This window comes from Alosa sapidissima, chromosome 21, assembly GCF_018492685.1.
Source record: "Alosa sapidissima isolate fAloSap1 chromosome 21, fAloSap1.pri, whole genome shotgun sequence".
NCBI lineage: Eukaryota > Metazoa > Chordata > Actinopteri > Clupeiformes > Clupeidae > Alosa > Alosa sapidissima.
In genome coordinates this window covers 18,294,493-18,315,895 of record NC_055977.1, presented here as the reverse complement: position 1 = coordinate 18,315,895, position 21,403 = coordinate 18,294,493, and the positions used below count along the sequence as shown (strand labels likewise).

Here is a 21,403-nt window from a genome sequence, read left to right as displayed (position 1 = left end):
AGGAAGGGAAAAAACAGCTTACATTTGCGAGCTCTTCATGGCGTTCTCGACTATCCCGCGGAGTGAAAGGCGTCTTGAGAGCCAGACGGCGTTCCCTACCCGAGGGTGTCAAGTGCGTCTAGACGATCTCACTCATTGCCAATGCCAAACTCGACAGAGCACAAACTCCGTTGTATTCCAATCCAGTTTTTCTCCCTGCTCCACCTGAATAATTTAGAAAACGCTGTAGCGACATCTGCAGAGTAGGAGTACTAATGAAATCAAGGCTTGAAAAGTGTAATCCTTTGCGAGTGTTAAAAACATTGTTTAATACAGTATCTTATAAGTGCGTTATAAGCTGACGTAGGCTATAGAATTATACAATTTACTTGAGGGCCTTGGTTTTGAGATATAATTGTTGATGATTGTATTTAGATAAAACTTGTTATTTATATTGTATATGAACAGACTTAATCACGTGAAACAATACATGTCAATAATCAATTTAATTTTTATTTTCAAGAAATAGTCCTGCCAAACTGATCTCACTTGGCTTTTGTTGGCAGAAAATCCAAAGCTCATATTTCGATCAAAGCATATGATGATGGAGACCACATCCACACTTTTAACTCTTGGAAAGGCCACAGGCAATTATCTTGGGAGAAGAATATAAGAATATAATTGAACTCACTCCACCACACACACACACACACACACACACACACACACACACACACACACACACACACAAATGCTGATGCTGAGCACTTTCTGAAAACCTCAGTGCGTCCCCCATAATGTAGATGTCTCTGCAGACTGAAAACAATACCATCTGATTAAAAGGCATGGCAGCACAAAGCAGTTTTAGAAAAACAACACAGCCACACACACACCAAAAATGTCATTAACCAGTCTACTTCCAGACATACTCAGGGCAACAAGAATGTGTGTCTAAGTATGTATATATGTGCCTGTGTGTGGAGTTAGACCCCAGACACTACCCCCTGGTGAGATTTTAATTGAATGAATCCTTACCCCCCTGGGGGGCATGGGCCTGTTGCCAGGGTGGCTTCGTCTGTGCAGATGAGACAGCCACAGGAGGAGGGGTGTGTGTGTGGGGGGTGGGGGACATAAACGGGGCCGAATCATTTACCCTCCTAAAAGGTTCATTTACAGAAGGGTGGGGGGACCCCCGTGGCTGAGATTTGAGGAGGCTGGTGGCACGGACAAGAGTGGCTGAGCCCTTTGTGTGTGTTTGTGTGTATGTGTATGCATCTGACTTGTGTAGTGTGTGTTTGTGTCCGTGTATGTGGGTAAAGGGATGTGTGGAAAGGATTGGGGAGGGGTAAATGTCTGAAAGTGTGTCTAGTGTGTTTCATATCTCAAGCACACACACTTGCATCTGTATGTGTTCATTGCATGCATTTAAGCCTACACGTGTGTGTGTGTGTAAGCAAAAAAAAAAAGTGTATATATATTAGTAAGAAAAAGTGTGTGCGTGTGGCCAGTCCCGGGCCCAGACATAGCCACAGGCTGGCCAGGTGTGTAATTAGGGCACAGTGCTGTAGGTTTCAGGGCAACTGTCTGGTGCACCCCCTTAGGAAAAACTCCCCACCACCAGCCATCAGGCCATGACCCAGCATCCTGCCTGCCTCTGATCCCCAGCAACTGAGCCTCTCCACCGGGGGTGTTGTGCCTTGCAGGGGGAGCTCCTGGCAACGACACTGCACCAACAGGGCAGTAAACACGAACAGAAGTATTGGAACTAGGGATTCAACCGATTAATTTCTAGTAGAGTAGCTGAACTAAAAACAAATAAGTGTGTTTGAATAATACCTTCATGCCCCATGAGGTAGTTGAAATGAATAACACAAAAACATTAGTAATGCACTTTTTAAAGACACATATCCTGTGGGCCAAAATATGACCCATGCCTTTCCACCGGTAAGGATCAACAGAGAACCTATGCTAAAATCATCATTTAGTTTAAACAAAATGTATGCCACAAACAAGTTCAGCCTTCGATTGTCAAACAAGATGGCTTCATTTCAACATCCTCTCAGTGAAAACATCTACACAGGTGTGCATGACTGTGACCCAGGCAGGCAGACAGGCCTAGTCAATTTGTCAGTCGTTTTCGGGGATCTGACTGCTGGGGGGAGCTATGAACCTCCTGCGGAGCTGAGGGGGCTGTGCCATCCCGGGCTCCGAGTCACACGTCTGCTCGATGAGTGAGTGGGGGGGGAGGAGGTGGCCAAGCCTGGAGCCTGTCCTAGGGGGGTCCAGGTGGGGGAAGAAATATCTGGAGCAGGAAAGAGAGAACCGACAATGACCACACAGAGGAGCGGGAGAGGGTGAAAGAGATGGTGGACAGAAAAGGGGAAGAGGACAACAAGAAAGGAGTTTAGGTGGAAAAGAATTTGACAGAAAGAGTATGAAATAACAACAGACGACCCAACAAATGAAAAGGAGACGGAGGATGGTTATATTGCTTCCCGTGGGGTAGCAGAGGGTGAGGTGGTGGTGGCAGGCACACACTGAAATGTAGCTGATGCTTTTCACGCAAGTCTCCTTGCGTCTGTGCAAACAAGCCAAGCACCAATTAGCAAGCAGACACCCACAAGCAGCTATTTTATCCGTCTCTCAACCTCCTCGTCACACTGTGTAGTCCGCTGTCTCCAACGCTTTGACACAGACACAAATGGGAAGATACCTGCATTTTCGCTCTAGACTTGTCATTATGTGTTTTCTCGAAGATGACCCAGTAATAAAAGTCTTGTGCTTTTTACACATGCACAAATGGGTGCTCACTAGGATGGCTGGGGGAACTGGAGTTTGTAATTGTGTAGCCTTCATTATCTGCATAGAATTAAGTCTGTACAGGAGTATAAAATTGTGCCTTTAGAATTTGAAGGTATCTTCATTTATACAGCAAATTTAGCAGAATTCAATCAACTTATATGTGCTGTCACATTCCAGCTGACCCTGTGAAGTAAGATTGTAACTTCATTGCATTCTCTCAATGTTAACATCAGGAAATGTTACTGCAATACATTCTGCAAAAGCAGCATACAGGATATCTGCAATTTGACTTCTGTTATTCTCTCAAGATTGAAACAACTCAAACGACACAGGGTAAAGAACATGAGCAAAAGGTGGAACTCAGAAAACACGTGCAATGTGGTGTTATTACCAATCTTTATTGTACAAATTATGTCACTTGGCAAAAGTTAGAAATTTCACATCTACAAAAAACCTTTTCATTCTTTTCAAATCTCCTACTCTCCATTACCTATGCACACACTCACTCACATAAACATGTAACATGCGCACATCTTTTGAACATTCCTTTTGACGATCATCTCTTTTTTTCAAAATAACATTTCAGAGTCCCTCCCCAAAAATGCTCAAATGCTCACTACAGATGGCTTTATGTTTGGCACTCTCAAGGTTGCTCTCAAGGCTCCGTCGGCGTTACACAGCCCATTCCAACAAGGTAGCTATTGATCTTTGAGTCACGCATTCTGGGAAGCAGAGCAACACAGAGCATATATAAACAGGATCAGCTACCTTTATGAGCCATACACCCAGAAAGAAATCTGAGGCACCGCATTTCATCATGTTAGATGACAAATTGTTTGCCGGAATTTAGGGTCTTGTTCTAGGAACTGGTTTGAAAATGCAGAGAGGATGGTGGTCAACGGGGCAAAGAGCATTGCCATATTAGTTAACACACACATGCACGCCTTACACACCTCTACACTTGGGAATTACCTAAGAACTGAAATGGCAAAAAATGGACCGGTCATAAATTGCTTACCAACATTTTCAAAGGATGCCAAGTGTATTTTGCAGGTGCATTAGAGAGGCCTATCTGGGAGCATTCAAGCATTTACAAATGCATTTGAGTAAACATTTATTTAGTCAACTCCTATTTGAGGAGGGGGGGGGGGGGGGGGGGGGGGGGTTGTAATGTGAGCTAAGCATCCATTTGCTTACAGCTGGTAAAGCCCATGATGGTTTGTGGGTAGAGAGACAATCAAGAGGCGGTAAGAGCAATGCATTAGTTAAGTTAACTATGTATTAGTTAAGCACCATTATTAATATAACTCAGTTACACCATCAATCCTTTGAAATATCCACACAATCATACAAGTATCAGCGAGAAGTTGGCTTGTCGAGTGTAAGGGCTAGTTTCCTGGGCAACGACTAATTTTAGGTCTGAACAAATCTCAACTTACAGTGTCGATTCTCAGCTCAAAAGGCAAGGCAGTCTAAAACCACTCCTAATCCAGGCAAATCAATGCTGGGGGTCTTTTTGCTTGGACCAAATGTGGTACCAGATCTAAGGGTGTGTTCACAAGAGACATGCACTGGCTTTAAGCAAAGTTATCGGCCCAAAAATGAGCTTTACCTACACCAGACATAAAAATAAAAAGATAGCACCAAGATACAAAAGCCTCTGAACACATTGGTGGCAGTCAAACCGGACAAACAAAAGCGTGCCTGGTCCTATTTCCTTTAACTCTACATAAAGCTCACTTGTGACATAAGTGGAGAGGTTTTTGGTTGGTCTAAAAATGAGGGGGCAGTATAAAATCAAAACTAACAGTCCAATCCTGTTGTGAGCATGCAGCGAGCAGTACACATCTCCATTAGCCTGGCATCAGCTGAGCCTTCGGTCTGTTAAGGGGGACACAACACAGGCAGGTTACACATCACAACTATAGCAACATATGGGTTCAAGCTTCACTCATTAGGTGCACAAAAATTACACTCACAATCATACTCAGGCTACACTGAGCTCCCTTTGTATTACCACTATATCTAAATCCATACTACAGAATGTAGTCAGCAACACTAGAGTGTCAAAATGAACATGATTAGATTCATGTCTAGTATATTGTGCAGGACTGGTAAATTGGTGCGTTAATTGTACTGGAAGTCTCTTAGGATGCTATGGTGGATGCTAATTCCAAGCGTGTAATGCAAGCCTAAGCTCTTCTGGTTAAGTGCACAACCACAAGAGCCAAACGTCCTCAGAAGCGCTACTGCTCCAGTGGGCTGTTGACTTCCTGTGCTTGGAGACAAGCTGAAAGCGTTGCCATGCCGGCGCGTCACACTGACCTCCCGGCAGACGCCGCCCCGCCGACCGCCGCCTGGGACGCCAGTGTCCCAGAGGCCCCTATGACATTGGCCGCCCCTGCTTGACCAGAAGTCCCATTAACTGGGGTGCCATCACCCCTCAAGATCCCTGTGCACTTCCAGTTATCCATGTAATTTGCTGAGGGAGGCAAAAAATAAGACAAGAGTTTAGCATGCATGTATGCATATTTATGTATGTAAGTATGTATGTACTACTGTACATCTAGCATGTAGTGTAATGTACATATACTATATTATTACACAGGTGTGTAAACTATTCAAGAAGTCATTGGTTATTTGGTAATTTGTTTCAACCAAATATTTAGAAATATGATTTTTTTTTTTTAAATAAACCAAACACTCAGTCTGAAGTCACATCAAGCGATTTTCAAGCAGTTCTTCCATGTGAAGAACTTACTGAGACCTGGCCTGTTGACAGCCTCAAACTTTGCAAATGGCCTATTTGTACCAACCCCACCCCCTGACTTCACTTTTTCCAAAACACAAAACTACTCAGAACACAATGCGATGGCATTGTCCTGCAGTTTTGGCTGACCCCTGACCTTTCCAAAGCCGGACGCAGCCGTCGTCTCCGGATGAAGCCAGCAGCGTGCTGGTGATGTTCCAGCTCACCCGCCACACCTGTGAGTTGTGGTTGTCGAACTGGGCCATGACCTGCACCTCGAACTTGGTGGGGCCTGACGTGGTGGCTGTCTCCCTCCTGGACCATCAGAAAGGCCAGCCAGCACAGGACAGGATGCAGGAAGAGGAAATCACACTTGAACCCAGTTCCAATGCTTTTGTCATTTTGCCTTTCCTCAGATTAATCAGGCAGTATACAACAATCTTTAGCGACGATAAACACTTCACAGTTAATTCCAGTCAATGACAGTGACAAATCCTGTTTCCACTTCAACCAAGGTCACAGCCTTAGTACTCTGCCTGTATTGCTAGCTCATAAAAAATTGCCAGAATGAATTGTATACATTTTAAACAGAGAAACCCTCCAATACAGACAGTGGTGCTTTAATTTACTCAACCAACTCACCGCATTGGGACAAGCTTGAAGATTCGTACGTCTTTGGTTGCTATGGCGAGGACGTGGAAGGAGCGGCCCAGATTGGGGGCAAAGGCGACATCATGCACTGGGTCAGTGACAGTCATCAGAGTCTCAGCCTTTGCGTACTTTCTGGAGGAAAAGCAATAAGATACAAAACCAGATATATTCAGATATAAATATACTCAGATCAGACTCCGTAAGAGCTACAGGAACTGTTAAAGATGGCAGGTAGGGCACACCTTGTGTTCTCGTTGTATTCGAAGATCTGAACCTTCCCAGTGTAGGTGACATTGTCATCACTGCCGACAGCAAACATAGGGGGGTGGGCCCGGGAACTGGGTTAAGAAGAGGCAGAATAAGAACATGAATCTGAGAGTTGGCCATCTCTGAGTGAGTGGATCAGCATCTTTTGCATCTGACCTGGGGGACGCAAGACAGTTGTTTGCAGAACAGCAAAAATAACTTTTAAAAAATCAACACAACGCAATGTGAGAAGCCCACCTTTTTTTTTTATAACCAAAGAATAAGAAAATAGAAAACCAGGCCAAACTGAGCTAGACACCAGAACATCTTAGGATTTCATTAAACAAAAGTTCAATGGCTTTAGAAATGCTTCTATGAGGCATTTTACATTTCAAACCTTGCATCAGAAATGCTTCAGAAAACTCTGACAATGTCTGCAGAATTTAGTTATTATTCATGTTTGCCAGCTTTGTATGTAAGCAGTGCAGTTACTGCAGCAGAGAAACCAAGGAAACTGGATTTAGAGTGCGGGTTGCCACCTAGTGGTAGGTCAATAACTATCATTTGAAATTATCTCAAAGTACTTGGGTAAGGAGCATAATATCATGGTTGTCTGAAGAAGGCATTTTTTTAAACTGGTCCAGTCCAACTAATATAATCCTTGCAGGACAAATACAAAATGGTTTTGGATTGTAACATAAAGGCTAGTTTCTGAGTAAAACTGCACTGACAGAAAGTATGCTCCAATAGCGAGAGCAAGATGGAGAACCACTGGAACCCAAGGAATTAAGTTAGAATTATGTTTAGGATATAAATAAACAAATCCTAATTTCGATTAGTTGTTTGATCGATCAATTGGAAGAAAATGGTGAAAATATTTTGATCATTGTTTTCCAAAGCCCAAGATTATGTCTTCAAATGCCTTGCTTTGTCCACACACCAAAGATACTGAGTTTGGTGCTTACTTGAGTACCAATTGAATTAAAATGCAGGTAGGTTTTCAAATTAAAATTCTGCATACGTTAAACTCTCAGAAGAACGGCAGATCCTCTGATAAACGTCCTATATATATGGCATTTACTCAATGTAGGGTTAAGGGCTTTTAGACCATTTTGACTATAAGCATATCGGAAATGCATTGAACTAAATTGTACACATTGCAATACACAATGTGCATCCCTTGTATACATCATTGAGTAAAAGTAAATGTTCATGTGTTTGTGTGTGTCCAAACCTGGAGGGGTTCCAGGAGATGCAGGAGCAGCTGAGCTTGCAGGAGATCTCATGCTGCAGGGACCACTGGCTAAGGTTCATGACATCTGGCGCCTCATAAATGCGCACCACCCCATCGGCCGAGCAGGTGGTCAGCATCAGGCCCATGTGCTTGGGCGCAAACTTTACATCTGTCACGGATGTACGACTGTCCACCAATGTGGTTCTTTTAATCTGAGGACAGGAGAAAAGGTGAGATATAGGGAGAAAAAACCCTTGATTTGACAGACAGACAGACACACACACACACACACACACACCTCAGTGTGTTCTGAAAGTGACTACGGCACATATTCACTTAAATATAGCGCAAACAGCACAAAAACCTGATCAGTGAATGCCTCATCTAAATGATACCAACAAAAGATGGCAATAGCACGCATTTCACGCTGCATGGAATGCACTGTGACGTCAACTCTGCATTCTCTATAGTAGAGGTATTTCTGTTACTTACCCAGTGGCTGAGGCCCCGCTGTTTGTCATTGGACTCTCCCACAATCTCCTCCCACACAGCCGCAGTCCGATCAAAGGAGCAGGATGCCAACACCTGGCCAAACTCCGGGTGGGCCCAGGTCACCCGCCACACTGACCCGCTGTGGGTCTACACTCACACAAACAGAAGTGTTTTAAGCAACGAGGCAGGGAAGAAAAGAGAAAAACTATACAGGAAGATAATCATTATTTAAAAGAAGAAAAAAAAAAACATATCCATGTGTCCCATAATGATGAATGATACAATAAAGCAATATAAAGTGAAGATTTTACATAAAGATCAGTTGGGTTGGTGACATTACAACAGCTACTCACCTTCCAGCTAGCAGTGCAATGCCACTCTCCATCGTCACTTTTGTCCCACACCTAGAATGTAGAGGATCTGTATTAAGACCTTAACAGCAAAATACCAGATCTTGCCGGCAGGTTAGAGATATACTGAATGTATACCAAACTGGTTTGAGGAAGAATCTTTCAGGAGAGGTGTCGAGAGGGTTAACATTACATTAAGTTAGTTGATTAACAACAGAAAAGACCTTGTAGGAGTCATAAGCATACTATGACTGGCCATATGAACCAAACTGTACAATGGACAATTAGCCGCATGAAATATAGGGATGCCTGTACTTAACATTAAAACATCAAACTAACGTTAGCTCACTTAACGAGCTAGTTAGCCATATCTGCGGATTCAATTTACTAAATGTTCTCCAACCAACATTAGCGATGGGTAGTCTCTGTGTAGAAATATTAAGGCTCAATAAGAGCAGTCTTAGCTTAATAAAATGTATGCCTTGCCTGACGGTAACACAACATAACTTGCATAACGTTACCATACCTTGACACTTTGGTCACTGGAACAAGTCGCCATTCGCCGACCATGGAAGTCATAGGATACATCATGTATGAGATCCTTATGGTCTGCAGCAATACTTCGAGCAACAAACATGCTGTATTTTGACGATCGTTAATATTAAAATAAAATGATTATCCGAAGAGATATGTATTTGTTCTGCAAACACTTAATGTTTCAATGAAATGCTATTAGTCATGTGAGTCTGTATATATCTGCCGCCATTTTCTTGCATTCACAAATGAGATCAATGGTTCTTCTTCGCCTCATGTCATGTTCTACCGCATGACTTGTAAAGAGTACATTATCGCCTCCTACAGGCGATACTTGGAGTTGCTTGGTGCAATGAAAAATAAAAGTGGTTTACGGGATGATATCATATCAGTAAATGAATTAGATCCACAATAGTAGTTAATACTAAGAAATAATAGTTAGATAAACTGTTGCAACCTTTTAATTTAAATTATTTTAACGTTTTATTTTAACCTTTTTATTTTATTTATCTTAATTTCGCCTCCAGGCCAGTAGTGGGCCCTACAACACAAGTGTTGTCACCTGTACTCTGTTCGCCTGTGTGAAGAGACCGAGACCCTTGCAAGAGAGACCGACTAACAACAGGAAATTACAAACCGCATTGGTAGCTAAAATTCATAACACTATAGGGCATCGAGAGTTGTAAGATGTTTGCTATTTGCGAGGCATTATTTGAGTAGCTTAATTTGCTGGTATTTTTGCAATATCTTTGATGCATGGTTCGTCATAAACTGGTTGACTAGGCAGCTAGCACTAACTGTGGAAGGCAAGGCTAGGCAGTAGGAGGCAGCTAACTGTGGAAAGGCGGGCGACGTTTTACTACGTTTGAGAGAATGAAATAGCAGGTTTACAAAAGCAAAAAGTATATGTAAGGTCGTAACCGTACTGGCATTTCACAGTCGTTTGTAAAAATGCTAACGTTGGAGTCTTTACTTGCAGGTGGAGAAAATGGCTGACATAATAACAACTGAATATGATGATGACTCTGGCAACGATTTCATTCAGTGCGAAGTAAGTGTCATTAGAACACATGCATTATACTCATTCGGAGGTTTAAAATCAACGTAATTTTGTCTGAAATGCACATTGTTCATGATGTTTGTTGTAGACTTTTTGTTACAACAAAAGTTTAACTATTTTTCAGTATTGTGACAAAAGTATCCGGGGTGACACTCAGTACAGAATTCACCTGACCACAAGTCAGCATTTGAAGGTAGGCTATTTGATTTTTTTAAAGCTAACCTAAGATTTTCTTAAAATAAGCTTAAAGCTAAGCTGTTATTGTAGCCTAATCAGTGCTATGCATGAATTCGAATCTGACCTGAGTTGCACATTGACCTCATGTTTGTACAAAGGTGAAGCTTTTAGATTGAGATTTTCTTCTCACTTTTAAGATTAAGCTCAGAGATGACTTGCTCAAGTCTTTTCTGACATTAATGTGTGCCAAATGACTACTTCAACCTGGTTTGCATGGATCAGTCAAATTAACCCAGGCTAATTGGAGTATGAAGACACATTTTCATCGGTCTTTAGTAAACTTTTGTTGTGCTTGCGTATGCACATGAAACAACGAGTAGCAAAGCTGCGGTCAAGATGGGGGAATGCACCTCTAGGCTTTTTATGGTACCCAGAGTGCAAATCTCTCCCTCTGCCACGAACGTTTCATGTGCGCTTTGTCTCATGTCTGTCATGAATTTAACAAGAATTTGCCAGACAGACAGCGACAGCAAATATTCTATAGATTGATCAACCATCTCTGGCCGCAGAAGGGCGTTTTTCCCCACAAACTTATACCTTTCAATTTTCCAAAGGTCTTTTTTTAACAACTCGAATATACATTCGAATTCAGAATATTCCTTGACAATCCTAATCTGTAGGGCTGCCAACTTCATGTAATTCTCATTTGTGAATTTGCTTCAACTTCCATTGCTTTCTTGGATGATCCTTAGATGATCCTTCTTAGATTTTGGGTGACCATATCTAACTCTCAGTTGGAGGTCTTGGGTTTTCCTGACATAATATTAAACATGTGTATTTTGTTTTGTAGGCCTATGTGGTCTGAGACACATAAAAGTGACATTGTAGCCTACTTTATGTACAGTGCTTTTGTCTTGCAAGCATGCAGGCACTGCTTTCCGAAGAGGCAGATAAAAGCACCAAAACCTAATTCTGTACTTCGTGAAAAACTGGTGCTCTTTTCTTGCTATTTTTGACTCCTTTGCAGACAGGACAACAAAATTAGGATGATCAGCTTTAGCCCAAGACTGTTAAATTTGACACTAGACAATTCCCAAACCAGCTTGGGTTGATTACACGGAATCCTTTACATTTTCCTTCCTGTCCAGATCGATGACGTGATTGCAATAGCCTACATGACAACTGTTAGTAGATCTTCTCTGTAAAACCTGAGGACAGGAATTGTTCTTTTGGAGGTGAAAGCCCTGGCTTTGTCACCGTCAATCACATTTAGTCTTTGGGATGGAATCCCAGCTCTTCAACCTTACTATTCTCACACAGCTCATCCACAAGCACGGCTCTGGATCAGGTTAGAGTCTGAGTTGGATTTTTTTCTTCTTTGCGTTTATTGTTCATAAATGCAAATCCCGGCATAACAAAACATGCTTTGAGTGATCCCAACAATACTAAACATGGTTTCATTTCACTTTGGACCGCTTTGACACATCTTCTGGATTGATCTAAACATCGTTTGGCACATTTTCTAGCCTTGTATTAGACAAAGATCCTGACCGTTCACAAGAAGAGAGAAGGCAGTTCACAAGAAGTTTATACATTGTGAATTGCCACATACTGAAAGGTGATGCTCAGTCAATGATTAGAATTGCTCTAATGCCATTTAAAGTTTCAGCGAAAAGATGGAAGGGCAAGAGAAAATATGTGTCGTGATTTGTGAAGCCTTGCGCACACGCAGTTCTGCCCGAAATAGATGCCGATAAGTGCCCAAAAAGCGTTACAATATGGCTGTCGAGTGGAGGTACTTGCCTAAAAGGATTTTGCCTCAGCCCTGTGCCTGTTTGGAGGCAGGCCATGGTAGTAAAATCAATTGTTGTAATAGACTGGTACATATGTTACAGTTGAAGTCAGGAGTCTGTGATAATAAATTTAAGATCAATGCTTGGATTAACTTTGGGAATATATATATATATATATATATATATGTTGTATAATTAGTTCAACAATTATATTACAGTATTGCAATTCTGTTATAGATCTTTAGTCTTATGTTGTGTTGTAGCATTAGAGCTCTGTGAAATTGACCTTTGAAATAGCTACTTATGCCCTTTGGAAGATTTTTTGGAAAATGTCTTATGAATACTAATTTATGAATATTTCCCCCTCTATCTTGATGGAATAGAAAAAGGAGTCCATGAATCTCTGGGGTAAGTAGTACAACGTGCCAGCATAATTGGCATTTTCTTTTTTTGTTTCACTTATGTAATTTACACTCATTTAATCTGCAGTCACTCAATATCCTACCGGAAAATTAATTTACTTCAAGGTAAGTCAAAAGTGTATTTGTACTGCACTGATTGTATCAAGATGCCTATGGAAGTATTTTTCAAAAAGTCACAGCTATAGTACGTTGTACTATTGGTGGCCAACTTGAAAGCATTATCCGCATCAATCAAAAATAAACCTAAGGACAAAATCACCTGGCACATGAGGCAGTGCATTTGTTAAAGCACTGTCCCTCCACAAGAAAAGAAGGGTTCAAATCGTTTCCCAGATCCTCCATGGTGTTTGGTTGGTTTCCTTTGGATACTCATCATCTGCCTTAAAAGTATATGCATGGTAGGGGTTAAATGGACAAGCCAAACCATCATTTTTTGCAGTGAAATGTAAGTAACCATAAGAATTTGTGAGAGTGTAAACATGGTACACATGCCTCACAGAAGCTCATGTGCTCCCTGCAAGTCTACTCAGGGAAGAAGTTCTGCACCTTACTCAGAAGATCAGTCCATTGGTGGGGAGTTTGTTCTGTGCTTACTGACAGCCCACCTACTTCAGTAAAACATTCAACACCTGCTTTAATCATCTTTAATCAACATCGACCATCAAGGAATGGTGCCTGAATACCCACCATCACTACCACCACTATGGAGTTGGTGGTGTTGCTGTTAGCACCATCACTTAGTATGCAGTCGACCCAGGTCCAGTACCTGGAATATCTCTAAATCGCTTTGGATAAAATCGTCTGCTAAATACCTGCCCTTTACCTTCACTTGATCTGTCTCATGATGCCAAACTGAGATGGAGGGAATGTTGCAAATTGCAACTATTGGTCTTTTTTCTTTGTAGTCTCATCTTGAGCAACAAGTGAGTATTCTTTTCCATGCTCAGCCTCAAACTGATTCACCTTTCTAGCTGTTTTCTGCTGGACACAAGCACATGGAACAAGCCAATTGAGCAGGGCTTTAAAGATCTCAAGCTCTGTGCCCGAAATCATGCGTGGGCCAGGCTGTTTAAAATGTGAAAATATATCATTTGAAAGTTTGATGACCTCAGGCAAAGCAATTTTCCTTGATTTAAGGAACAAGAGCTAAGTGTTCATAATCTCAAATGGAAGAAAATGGAAGGACAATGGGCTGAGGAGAGAAGCTATAGATCTGCAAACAAGCCTTGGACTATGATGGCAACTAAGTCACAAGATGGTGTCAAGTTTTTGCAGAGAATGGCTGGCCAGACTACACATGGTTCAACGTTGAGAACCAGTACTTAATAATGGCAATGGCTTATTTTTTTTGAGGATGAATCAAATTCACAGCTATTAGAAATATACAGTGTCTTCAAGCATCCTGTCCAGGAAGTGGAAGTATTTGTCCTCTGGTACCAGAATCCACCAATCAGCAATATGCCCCCCTCCATCCTCATCCAAAGGAAAGAGCTCTGACATGAATCATTAACCACTAAGGAAAACAAATGTATCTCGTCCTGCAGGTGAGACTGGCATGCTACCATAATGCTGAATTTGCTACTGTGGTCAATATGTGAACTTCTGGTCAGAGGCTCTATTCCATGTAAACCATGGCTTCTTTTTGACATTTTTGCCACTGCAGTATGTAGTGGAAACTGATGTCATGTTGGGCTTCTTTTATGCTCTGACGATAAGGATAACCCAACCATTTAAGTCCTGGCTGGACCTTAACATCATTAAGCATTGGGTTGTACTGCCATTTTTTTTACTAGATGTCCACCAGCAGCTGTTATTGTACTCCCTATTATTGGGCTTCCACCCGAGGGTGGGAATTCAATGACGATCCAGTTGTGTATCTCCAAAAAAGAAGAAAGAAGACGGTCAGCAGACTTACACCTGTGATCCAATAATTGAGCACAACTCTTAGAACCCATAATTTGCCTTCAGTTAGGCTGTAAATAATGCACAACCAAGGTTATCTTGATGTCCTGTAGTACTTGTACATTTATTTGAGAATGTTTACCTTTTACAGTTAGTGTGAAGCAGCCTTTTGATTAGGTCAGGATCTCTGATTCTGCCAAGGAAGTGGAAGTTGTCCACAACACCTGGCATGATGTTGGTAATTGAATAGGAATTGTAAATCCAACTTGATCAGCAAAAGAACAGCCAGGCATATTTTACCTATATAGTATGTGCTATTTTGTTATATAATTGATTAATCTAGAGAGAGAATGAAAGGTGAATATATTTGAGCGATTGAGTTAAATTAAATGTTGCTTATTATGGTCCTTGTTCACCATGTTGTTTTGTGGATATCATAGATGACATGCCAGTTTGGGAAAGCTTCTTGGATTACTTGGATTACCTGAAACTTGATGAGCCAATCATTGGTAATGTTTGATGTGGTGATTCAGAATTGCATTACTTTAATTACATTACTCTAATTACTTTTGACCATATATTCTGTGGCAGGGTGTCTTATGTAGCATTGCTCCCCTTGCATTACAGGTCTGAGTTGTTTGGAGCAGATGGAATCTCAAGCACTTGGTAATGGCCAATTTCGGCTAAAGTACAAGTGCAAGATGTGCAGTTTAGAGGCAGACTTGCCTGCAATGGCCAGCCATGTAGTGGGGCGGAAGCACCGGCAGAAGTTTTTGGTAAGTGATTTAAAAAAAAAAAAAGTATTTTGATAAGTAGTAAATGTGTGGTAAGTTCTCATTTTTTAAGTATGGAACGTAAGGCTTTTCCTGGGATTGAGATCACTGTTGTGAGCAGTAATGCAATGTCATTTAGTTGTGCTTGTGATCTTTTTTACATCCCGACTTTCCTAACCAAGGAATTGCATAGGCCTGATTTGATAACATGGGACAACAAGTACTCTCTCAGCCAGCAAGGAAAGGTGATCAGGGCCAAGGCAGAAGTCATAGAGAGACAAGAAGGCCGTGGAAAACCTGTGGTATGTTATTTTATCAATAGACATATTACCACACTCAGTAGAATGGTCCCCAAGAATTACATTATCTGGCATTAATATGAATGTTTTGAAATTGTAGGATTTGCATCCAAGACAAAGGAATTCCAGGGGAGATGGTAAAAACAGTTGTATTATTTTTATGCATCTTTACCTGTTTACATTTTAGCTGTTTGTGTAAACAGTCCTTACATCTAATACATTTTCATTGTGTGTTAGGCCCTCGGAGAGGTAATGCTCCCCCAAATCCCAGATTTCAAAACCCGAGACAGAACATGGGACCACAGCAGGGAGGTCTGGATAGGTGCCAGCAGAGATATGGACCTGCAGACATGGACATCCCACCGCAGGACTTCCCTGAAGACCCTCATTACCAAAGAAAACGTGTTGATGATGGTTACTATCCAGCAAGTACTTACAGAAGTGGTGCTGATTATCCTAAAGATGCTCCCTTTCAACATGGCTACCAAGAAGACAACGATCATGTCAGGCCCCCTTTCCCTGAGAGTGGTGAATATGGGCAAAGGTATCCCAAAGACAACCGTTATGAGGAGCCCTACCCAGAAGATGACCACAGTAGAAGGCCGTTTATGGATGAGCCTCCAAGGCAAGCATATGACAAAGGTGACCGCTATGAGCCATCTTACTATGAAGATGAACCTCGGGGGCGGCCACCACCAGGAGATGACCAACGTCCCTACGAAGATGATAACCACTCTGGACAGCGCTACTCAGACAGGGACTTTCCGCCACGTCCCTATGAGGACCCTCATGCCAGGGCATACCAGGAAGAGACTCCTCACCAGCACCCTGACGACAGTTATGGTGAGCGGGTGTACGCTGAGAGAGACTCCAGTGGACATTTGTATCCCCAGATTGACCATCGTCAGCCTGGTATCTCTGAGGACCGAAAGCAGGCCTATCCTGAAGAGGATGCCTATAACAGACGTGTCCAGGAAGACGTTGAAAGGGAACGCTACGGTCGTCGTGAATCTACTGAATGGCACCCCAAAGAAGATACTGATCGTCGTTTCTTGGCTCGTAATGGAAGTGAGCGACAATACTCTGAACGTGGTTTTGAACCTCATCACAGCAGTCATGGTGACGGGAGAGAGAGGAGTCACACCGGCTATGACACTGAGAGGAATAGGGGTGGTGAAGCCAGGTATGGCGGAGAGATGCCTGAATCTAGAATGGAGAGAGATTGGGCAGAAGCTAGAGGACCACCGTCACGGCCCAGTAACACGCTAGGAAGGCCCAGATCAGATCTCCCCCAGCATCAAGGAGCTACACATCAGGAGTCTCTACCTAGCAGGAAGAGGAGGAGCAGGTTCTCCGATTGCACAGAAGCAGAGAAAGAACTGCTGCAAAAATAGTAAGACTTGAGTTGTGTAAATTACGTTTGGTAACTCTGCATTGTAAAGTACTATAACGCATTCATCAATAATTCATGCTGGATCATCAGACTAAGGGTAGACTACATTGTCTTTGCTGTTTGTCTTTATTATATTTTTTCTTGTCCTTTAGTCAGATGGCCCAAACTGTTTCTGAGAGACTTTCTCAGAATCCACCTACGAAAGTTCAGGTAAATTGATGTACACATGTATTGACATTGTACATTGGTTCATAAAACACCAGGAATTCTAAACATTCTGAATCTATGCTATGTTATATTCTTGTCAACGTTTAGAAGCACTCTGAGAGTGTCCGCTTGAGGGAGGATTACAGGGAGCGTGGAGGAGCTCAACAAGATCCTGCCAATGTTATGGATGTTCTTGTAAGTATACTAGATTGGAAATGGTAGTCATGTTTCACTTTCATGTCTAAAATGTACCATCAGTATCAATCTACCAGTAGGGCTGCAACAGTTAATAGATTAATCGATCAGTTGTCAAATATTGAATTAATCTGCAACTATTTTGCCAATCAGTTAATTGGTTTGGGTCATTTGTTTAAGACATTTCCCAATTGCAGCTTCTTAAACTTAAAATTTTGTTTTTGTTTTAATTATTCCTCTGTAACTAAACTAAATATGTTTGGCGTGTGGACAAAACAAGGCATTTGAGTGCAAAATAATGGGTTTTGGTGGAACACATAAAATTTGTTTCACCATTTCTCGATTAAATAACTAATCAATTGCTTGTCAATATTAATTATTTCTACATTCTCTTGCTTATTTACAGAAAGATGTCCAGATTGAGAGTGTGGAAGAAGCCAACTTTCTGAAGAATAAACTTTGTTCACTGCTGAAAGAGTTTCAGGCCAATAAATCAGGAGTGAGAGACGTTAGTATACTCTGCATGCTTGTGCATTTTCAGGTCACGATTTCCATTCTAAGTTGAAAATTGATCGAAATTACATCTACATTACAATTACATTATATCATATATATATATATATATATATATATATATATATATATATATATATATATGCGCATCTAACTAGGCTGCAGGCACTTAAAAAAAAAAGCGACCGAAATCGAAGCCCCTCTTGCTACTAGTGTTAATTTCGTCAGACGAGACGAGAGGAAATATGTTCGTCAACAACCTTTTTTTTCATGACTAAGACGAAAACGATGACGAGACGGCAGTAATGTCCTGAAACACTGACTAAGACTATCTTAAGATGCATTATTGTTGACGAAAAAAGACGAGACTAAAATGTTTTGCATGAAATAAAAACTAAGATAAAATCTCTCTTCATTTTCGTCTACAAAATGAGAAAACAGAATATCTAGCTGTTACGTTTTCAAAATATTCCGAATGAGTTCATACGCAGCTTTCCTGTAGGCTAGTCTACGTGCTGTTGCTGCAACCCTGTGGCTGCAACACGAAACTACATGGAACAAGAACACTGGAGATTTCTGCCAGAGTTAGCAAGCTAACTACCTAAGCTTTATGCCACAATGCTACATACCCAGAAGTTGAAGCTTCTCTCATACAAATTAACATCCCCCAGAATGTCCATACGGAAATGTTCATCGTGTAATGTTAACTATTTAACTAGTTAGACTGATGATGCAAAGTTTGCTAGCAAGTAAGCTAATATGGAAAGTTCGCTAGCAAGTTAGCTATGGCTAAGATGGAGAGTCTGTTTGGGGAATGTGTTGTGTTTGGGCGCATATCGCCATCTAGCGAGGCGGAGTAAAACATTAATACTTTGGCCTATGACAGTGTTTCTCAAACCTTTTCAGTTTCAGGACCACTTAACTAACCCTATCTAAAAAAAAAAAAAGATTAGACCTACTTCAACAGTAGCCTATAATTAGTCTACACAATAGGCCTACTGAACCACCTTGCTTATTGTCTTTGTACTTTGCTTATTGTGTGGATTCATACTGTATGATTTAAACTGGCATATCTTAGTTGCAGAACTGTTTTTAATTCAGTAAAGTTAATTCAATATTGCAAACAACTCCTCTATATTATATTTTACCACGTCTGCTCGCGGACTACTTGGGATACCTTGCGGACCACCAGTGATCCCCGGACCACACTTTGAGAAACACTGGTCTACGAATATGACAGTGGTCCAGTCAAATCTTTTACTGTCTATGGTCAAATCCCAGCCGAGCTATAACTGTAGCTCGACTTACCTGTGCATGTAAACATACTGACTGACAAAAAATCAGAATGAGTAATTATAACAGACGAGTAGCCCTGTGGACACACAATATTGTTGGAAAATTGAGATGTGTGAAACACTATTTGACTCAAATGGTAAAAAAAAACTAAAATGTGTTGACTAAAACTGACTAAGACTAAGATACTTTTAGTTTTCTTTTGACTAAAACTAGACTAAAATGACGAGACTTTTAGTCAACTAAAACTTGACTAACAAAAATGATATTTGAATGACTAAATATGACAAAGACTAAAAAGGACATTTCGTCACAAGACTAAGACTAAGACTAAATTAAAAATAGGTGACAAAATTAACACTACTTGCTACTCTGAAATCACCGCTATGGAAGTATTTTGTCATTCATTCACGTGTTGTCATTCTGTTTAATGTCTGTTCTGTTTACTAGCTCACGGTATGAACGGGCTCAAAATAAAAAAAGAAACGGTTCAAAATGAAAGCCCCCCTAACAGAATTGGAAAAAAGGCCAAAAAACAACATAAGAAGTGCATTAATAGTAATATAATAACAAAAAGATTGAGAATCAAATCATGACTTATCGTGAACATTAAATTCAATCGAGGATTTGGAGAATCGTGACCGCCTTAGTATTGGGCATTATAACAAACATTCAAGGCTGTATGCCTGCTAGTCAACAAAATGTGTAATCTTCAGTTCTTCCATGACTAAGGTGTAAAGTATTGATTTGAAGAATGCTGTGGTAATTTTTTCTTTGCTATGCATTTCAGGATCGGACTCCCCCGATGGGTTCCCGAGATTATGAACAGCCAAGAAGGGAGAGTGTGGAACGGCTGCTGTTTGATGAATATAGCCAGCGAAGGAGAGCAATGGCAGCAGCTGGGCACGATCGTGACCAGATTCAGGAACGGCCACCGTCTGACTACAGCTACCGTGTAAAAGAAATGTCAACAGTTGGGCGTAGTCATGACGAGATTCAAGAACGACCACCGTCTGACTATGGCTACCGTGTAAGAGAAATGTCAACAGTTGGTCGTAGTCATGATGAGATTCAGGAACGGCCACCGTCTGATGACTATAACTACAGTATGAGAGAAATGCCAGCTGTGGGACGCGGTCTTGACAACTTCCACCAGGCCTCTCAAGAACGCTTTGATAGAAGGTCCTATGAACGGGATGGGCCCCAGCGCAGAAGGGAATTTCCTAGACCTGCTGAGATGTTTGAGGACTACCCACGGGATGACTTTCATAGAGGTAAACTTAGTTTTTCTTATATATGAAACTGTAGTGGTGTGATTTGTCATTTTATTTCGTACTTATAGGTCAAAAATTATATGATGTTTGGAATTAAATTACTAACAAATTATTACTAACAGAAAATGTGTCTTTTTTTGAAGAATAAATTATGTCTGTTTTCGTTCTCAAGGGGAAAGGCGGTCTCCTCCTCCAGAGAGTTCGTTTAGGTTCCGTGAAGGTTCACAGCGGTCCTATTTTGACGGTCCACTTGAGGAGCACCCTCGTGACTTTCGTCCTCACCCTGCTCAGACCCACTTTATTGAAGACCGAAGAACCCCTCCCTCCAGCCTTGATAAAATCGCCTCCACTCTTCTTCACCTTGTGTCACACAAATGAAAGTGTTCATGTGTCTAATTGTTTTTTATTGTCATTATTAGAATAGGCAAAAGGTTTTTCAAGTGGTTGTTGAAAACAATACTGTACGGTAAATTGAACTAGCCGAGTCTTGTAAACACATTAAAAATGTCAATGGCTAAGATTGCATCAGGTAGTTTATTTACTTTTTATGAAATTTTCCAAATTGGACAGACATATTGCTTGCAACCTTTTAAATGTTGCACAAGATTAATTCAGTCTGAGAGTGTGGAGGAGGCCGATGAGTTCATCAACATAAAAAATTCAGGAGAAGGTCTTTATTTGCAAATGTCAAATATGCTCTAGGTCTGGATGATATTGTCCTCTGAAAATCTGGTTCAGAATAGTGACCTAACAAAACATGTAATTCCAGTAAAAAGAAAATCTAGGGTTATATTGTACTTTAAGAACCACCAATTTTGATGTTGATATATTATCATACAAAGACTAATGATAATTTTTGTGATCTATATGATGTATTCCGGTACTGTTATCTAAAACCACGTTATCCCTTTGAAAAGCCAAAATGTTACCTTTATCCTACATGAAAGTGGACCCTGGTGCAACACAAGGTGCTTCCTGTAGTTTTTGTGTATGACAATGAATGACCAATGTAGACCATGACTTACTACAATCAGACAAAGCACAGGTCAGATCTAAGTTTATGTC

At 41.1% G+C, this 21,403-nt stretch overlaps 3 protein-coding genes across 7 annotated transcripts in view; 1 reads left to right on the top strand and 2 right to left on the bottom strand.

The window, feature by feature from the left end:
• ldlrad4a (low density lipoprotein receptor class A domain containing 4a) overlaps positions 1–144 on the bottom strand; it is a 64,476-nt gene extending 64,332 nt beyond the window's left edge. For both annotated transcript variants that reach the window (XM_042076104.1, XM_042076105.1), the window contains exon 1: positions 23–144. The gene's annotated coding sequence lies outside the window, so the exon portion shown is untranslated. The remainder of the gene's footprint in view (positions 1–22) is intronic.
• Positions 145–472: 328 nt separating this feature from the next.
• Positions 473–9,311, bottom strand: seh1l (SEH1-like (S. cerevisiae)). Of its 2 annotated transcripts, none has more exons than XM_042076093.1 (9): positions 9,030–9,311; positions 8,507–8,557; positions 8,154–8,300; positions 7,662–7,873; positions 6,424–6,519; positions 6,173–6,313; positions 5,688–5,845; positions 5,107–5,263; positions 473–2,281 (listed from the first exon to the last, which is right to left on the bottom strand). In XM_042076093.1, exons 1-9 carry the CDS (start codon positions 9,138–9,140, stop codon positions 2,107–2,109), a joined length of 1,248 nt encoding a protein of 415 aa, XP_041932027.1. In that variant the 5' UTR covers positions 9,141–9,311; the 3' UTR covers positions 473–2,106. The 2 variants fall into 2 exon arrangements, with proteins under 2 accessions (XP_041932027.1, XP_041932028.1); XM_042076094.1 differs by lacking the exon at positions 473–2,281 and adding an exon at positions 3,164–4,662 and having other exon boundaries at positions 9,030–9,307.
• Positions 9,312–9,589: 278 nt separating this feature from the next.
• si:ch211-13c6.2 (uncharacterized protein LOC100000125 homolog) lies at positions 9,590–20,856 on the top strand. 3 transcript variants are annotated; one of them, XM_042076088.1, is made up of 14 exons: positions 9,590–9,681; positions 10,017–10,088; positions 10,222–10,290; positions 12,451–12,475; positions 14,832–14,900; positions 15,019–15,167; positions 15,347–15,466; positions 15,564–15,600; positions 15,701–16,856; positions 17,009–17,066; positions 17,172–17,258; positions 17,665–17,757; positions 19,855–20,338; positions 20,511–20,856. In XM_042076088.1, the coding sequence occupies exons 2-14, from the start codon at positions 10,026–10,028 to the stop codon at positions 20,714–20,716; spliced, it is 2,616 nt and encodes an 871-aa protein (XP_041932022.1). In that variant the 5' UTR covers positions 9,590–9,681; positions 10,017–10,025; the 3' UTR covers positions 20,717–20,856. The 3 variants fall into 3 exon arrangements, with proteins under 3 accessions (XP_041932022.1, XP_041932021.1, XP_041932023.1); XM_042076087.1 differs by having other exon boundaries at positions 17,665–17,766; XM_042076089.1 differs by lacking the exons at positions 9,590–9,681; positions 12,451–12,475 and having other exon boundaries at positions 10,022–10,088; positions 17,665–17,766.
• Positions 20,857–21,403: the final 547 nt, after the last annotated feature.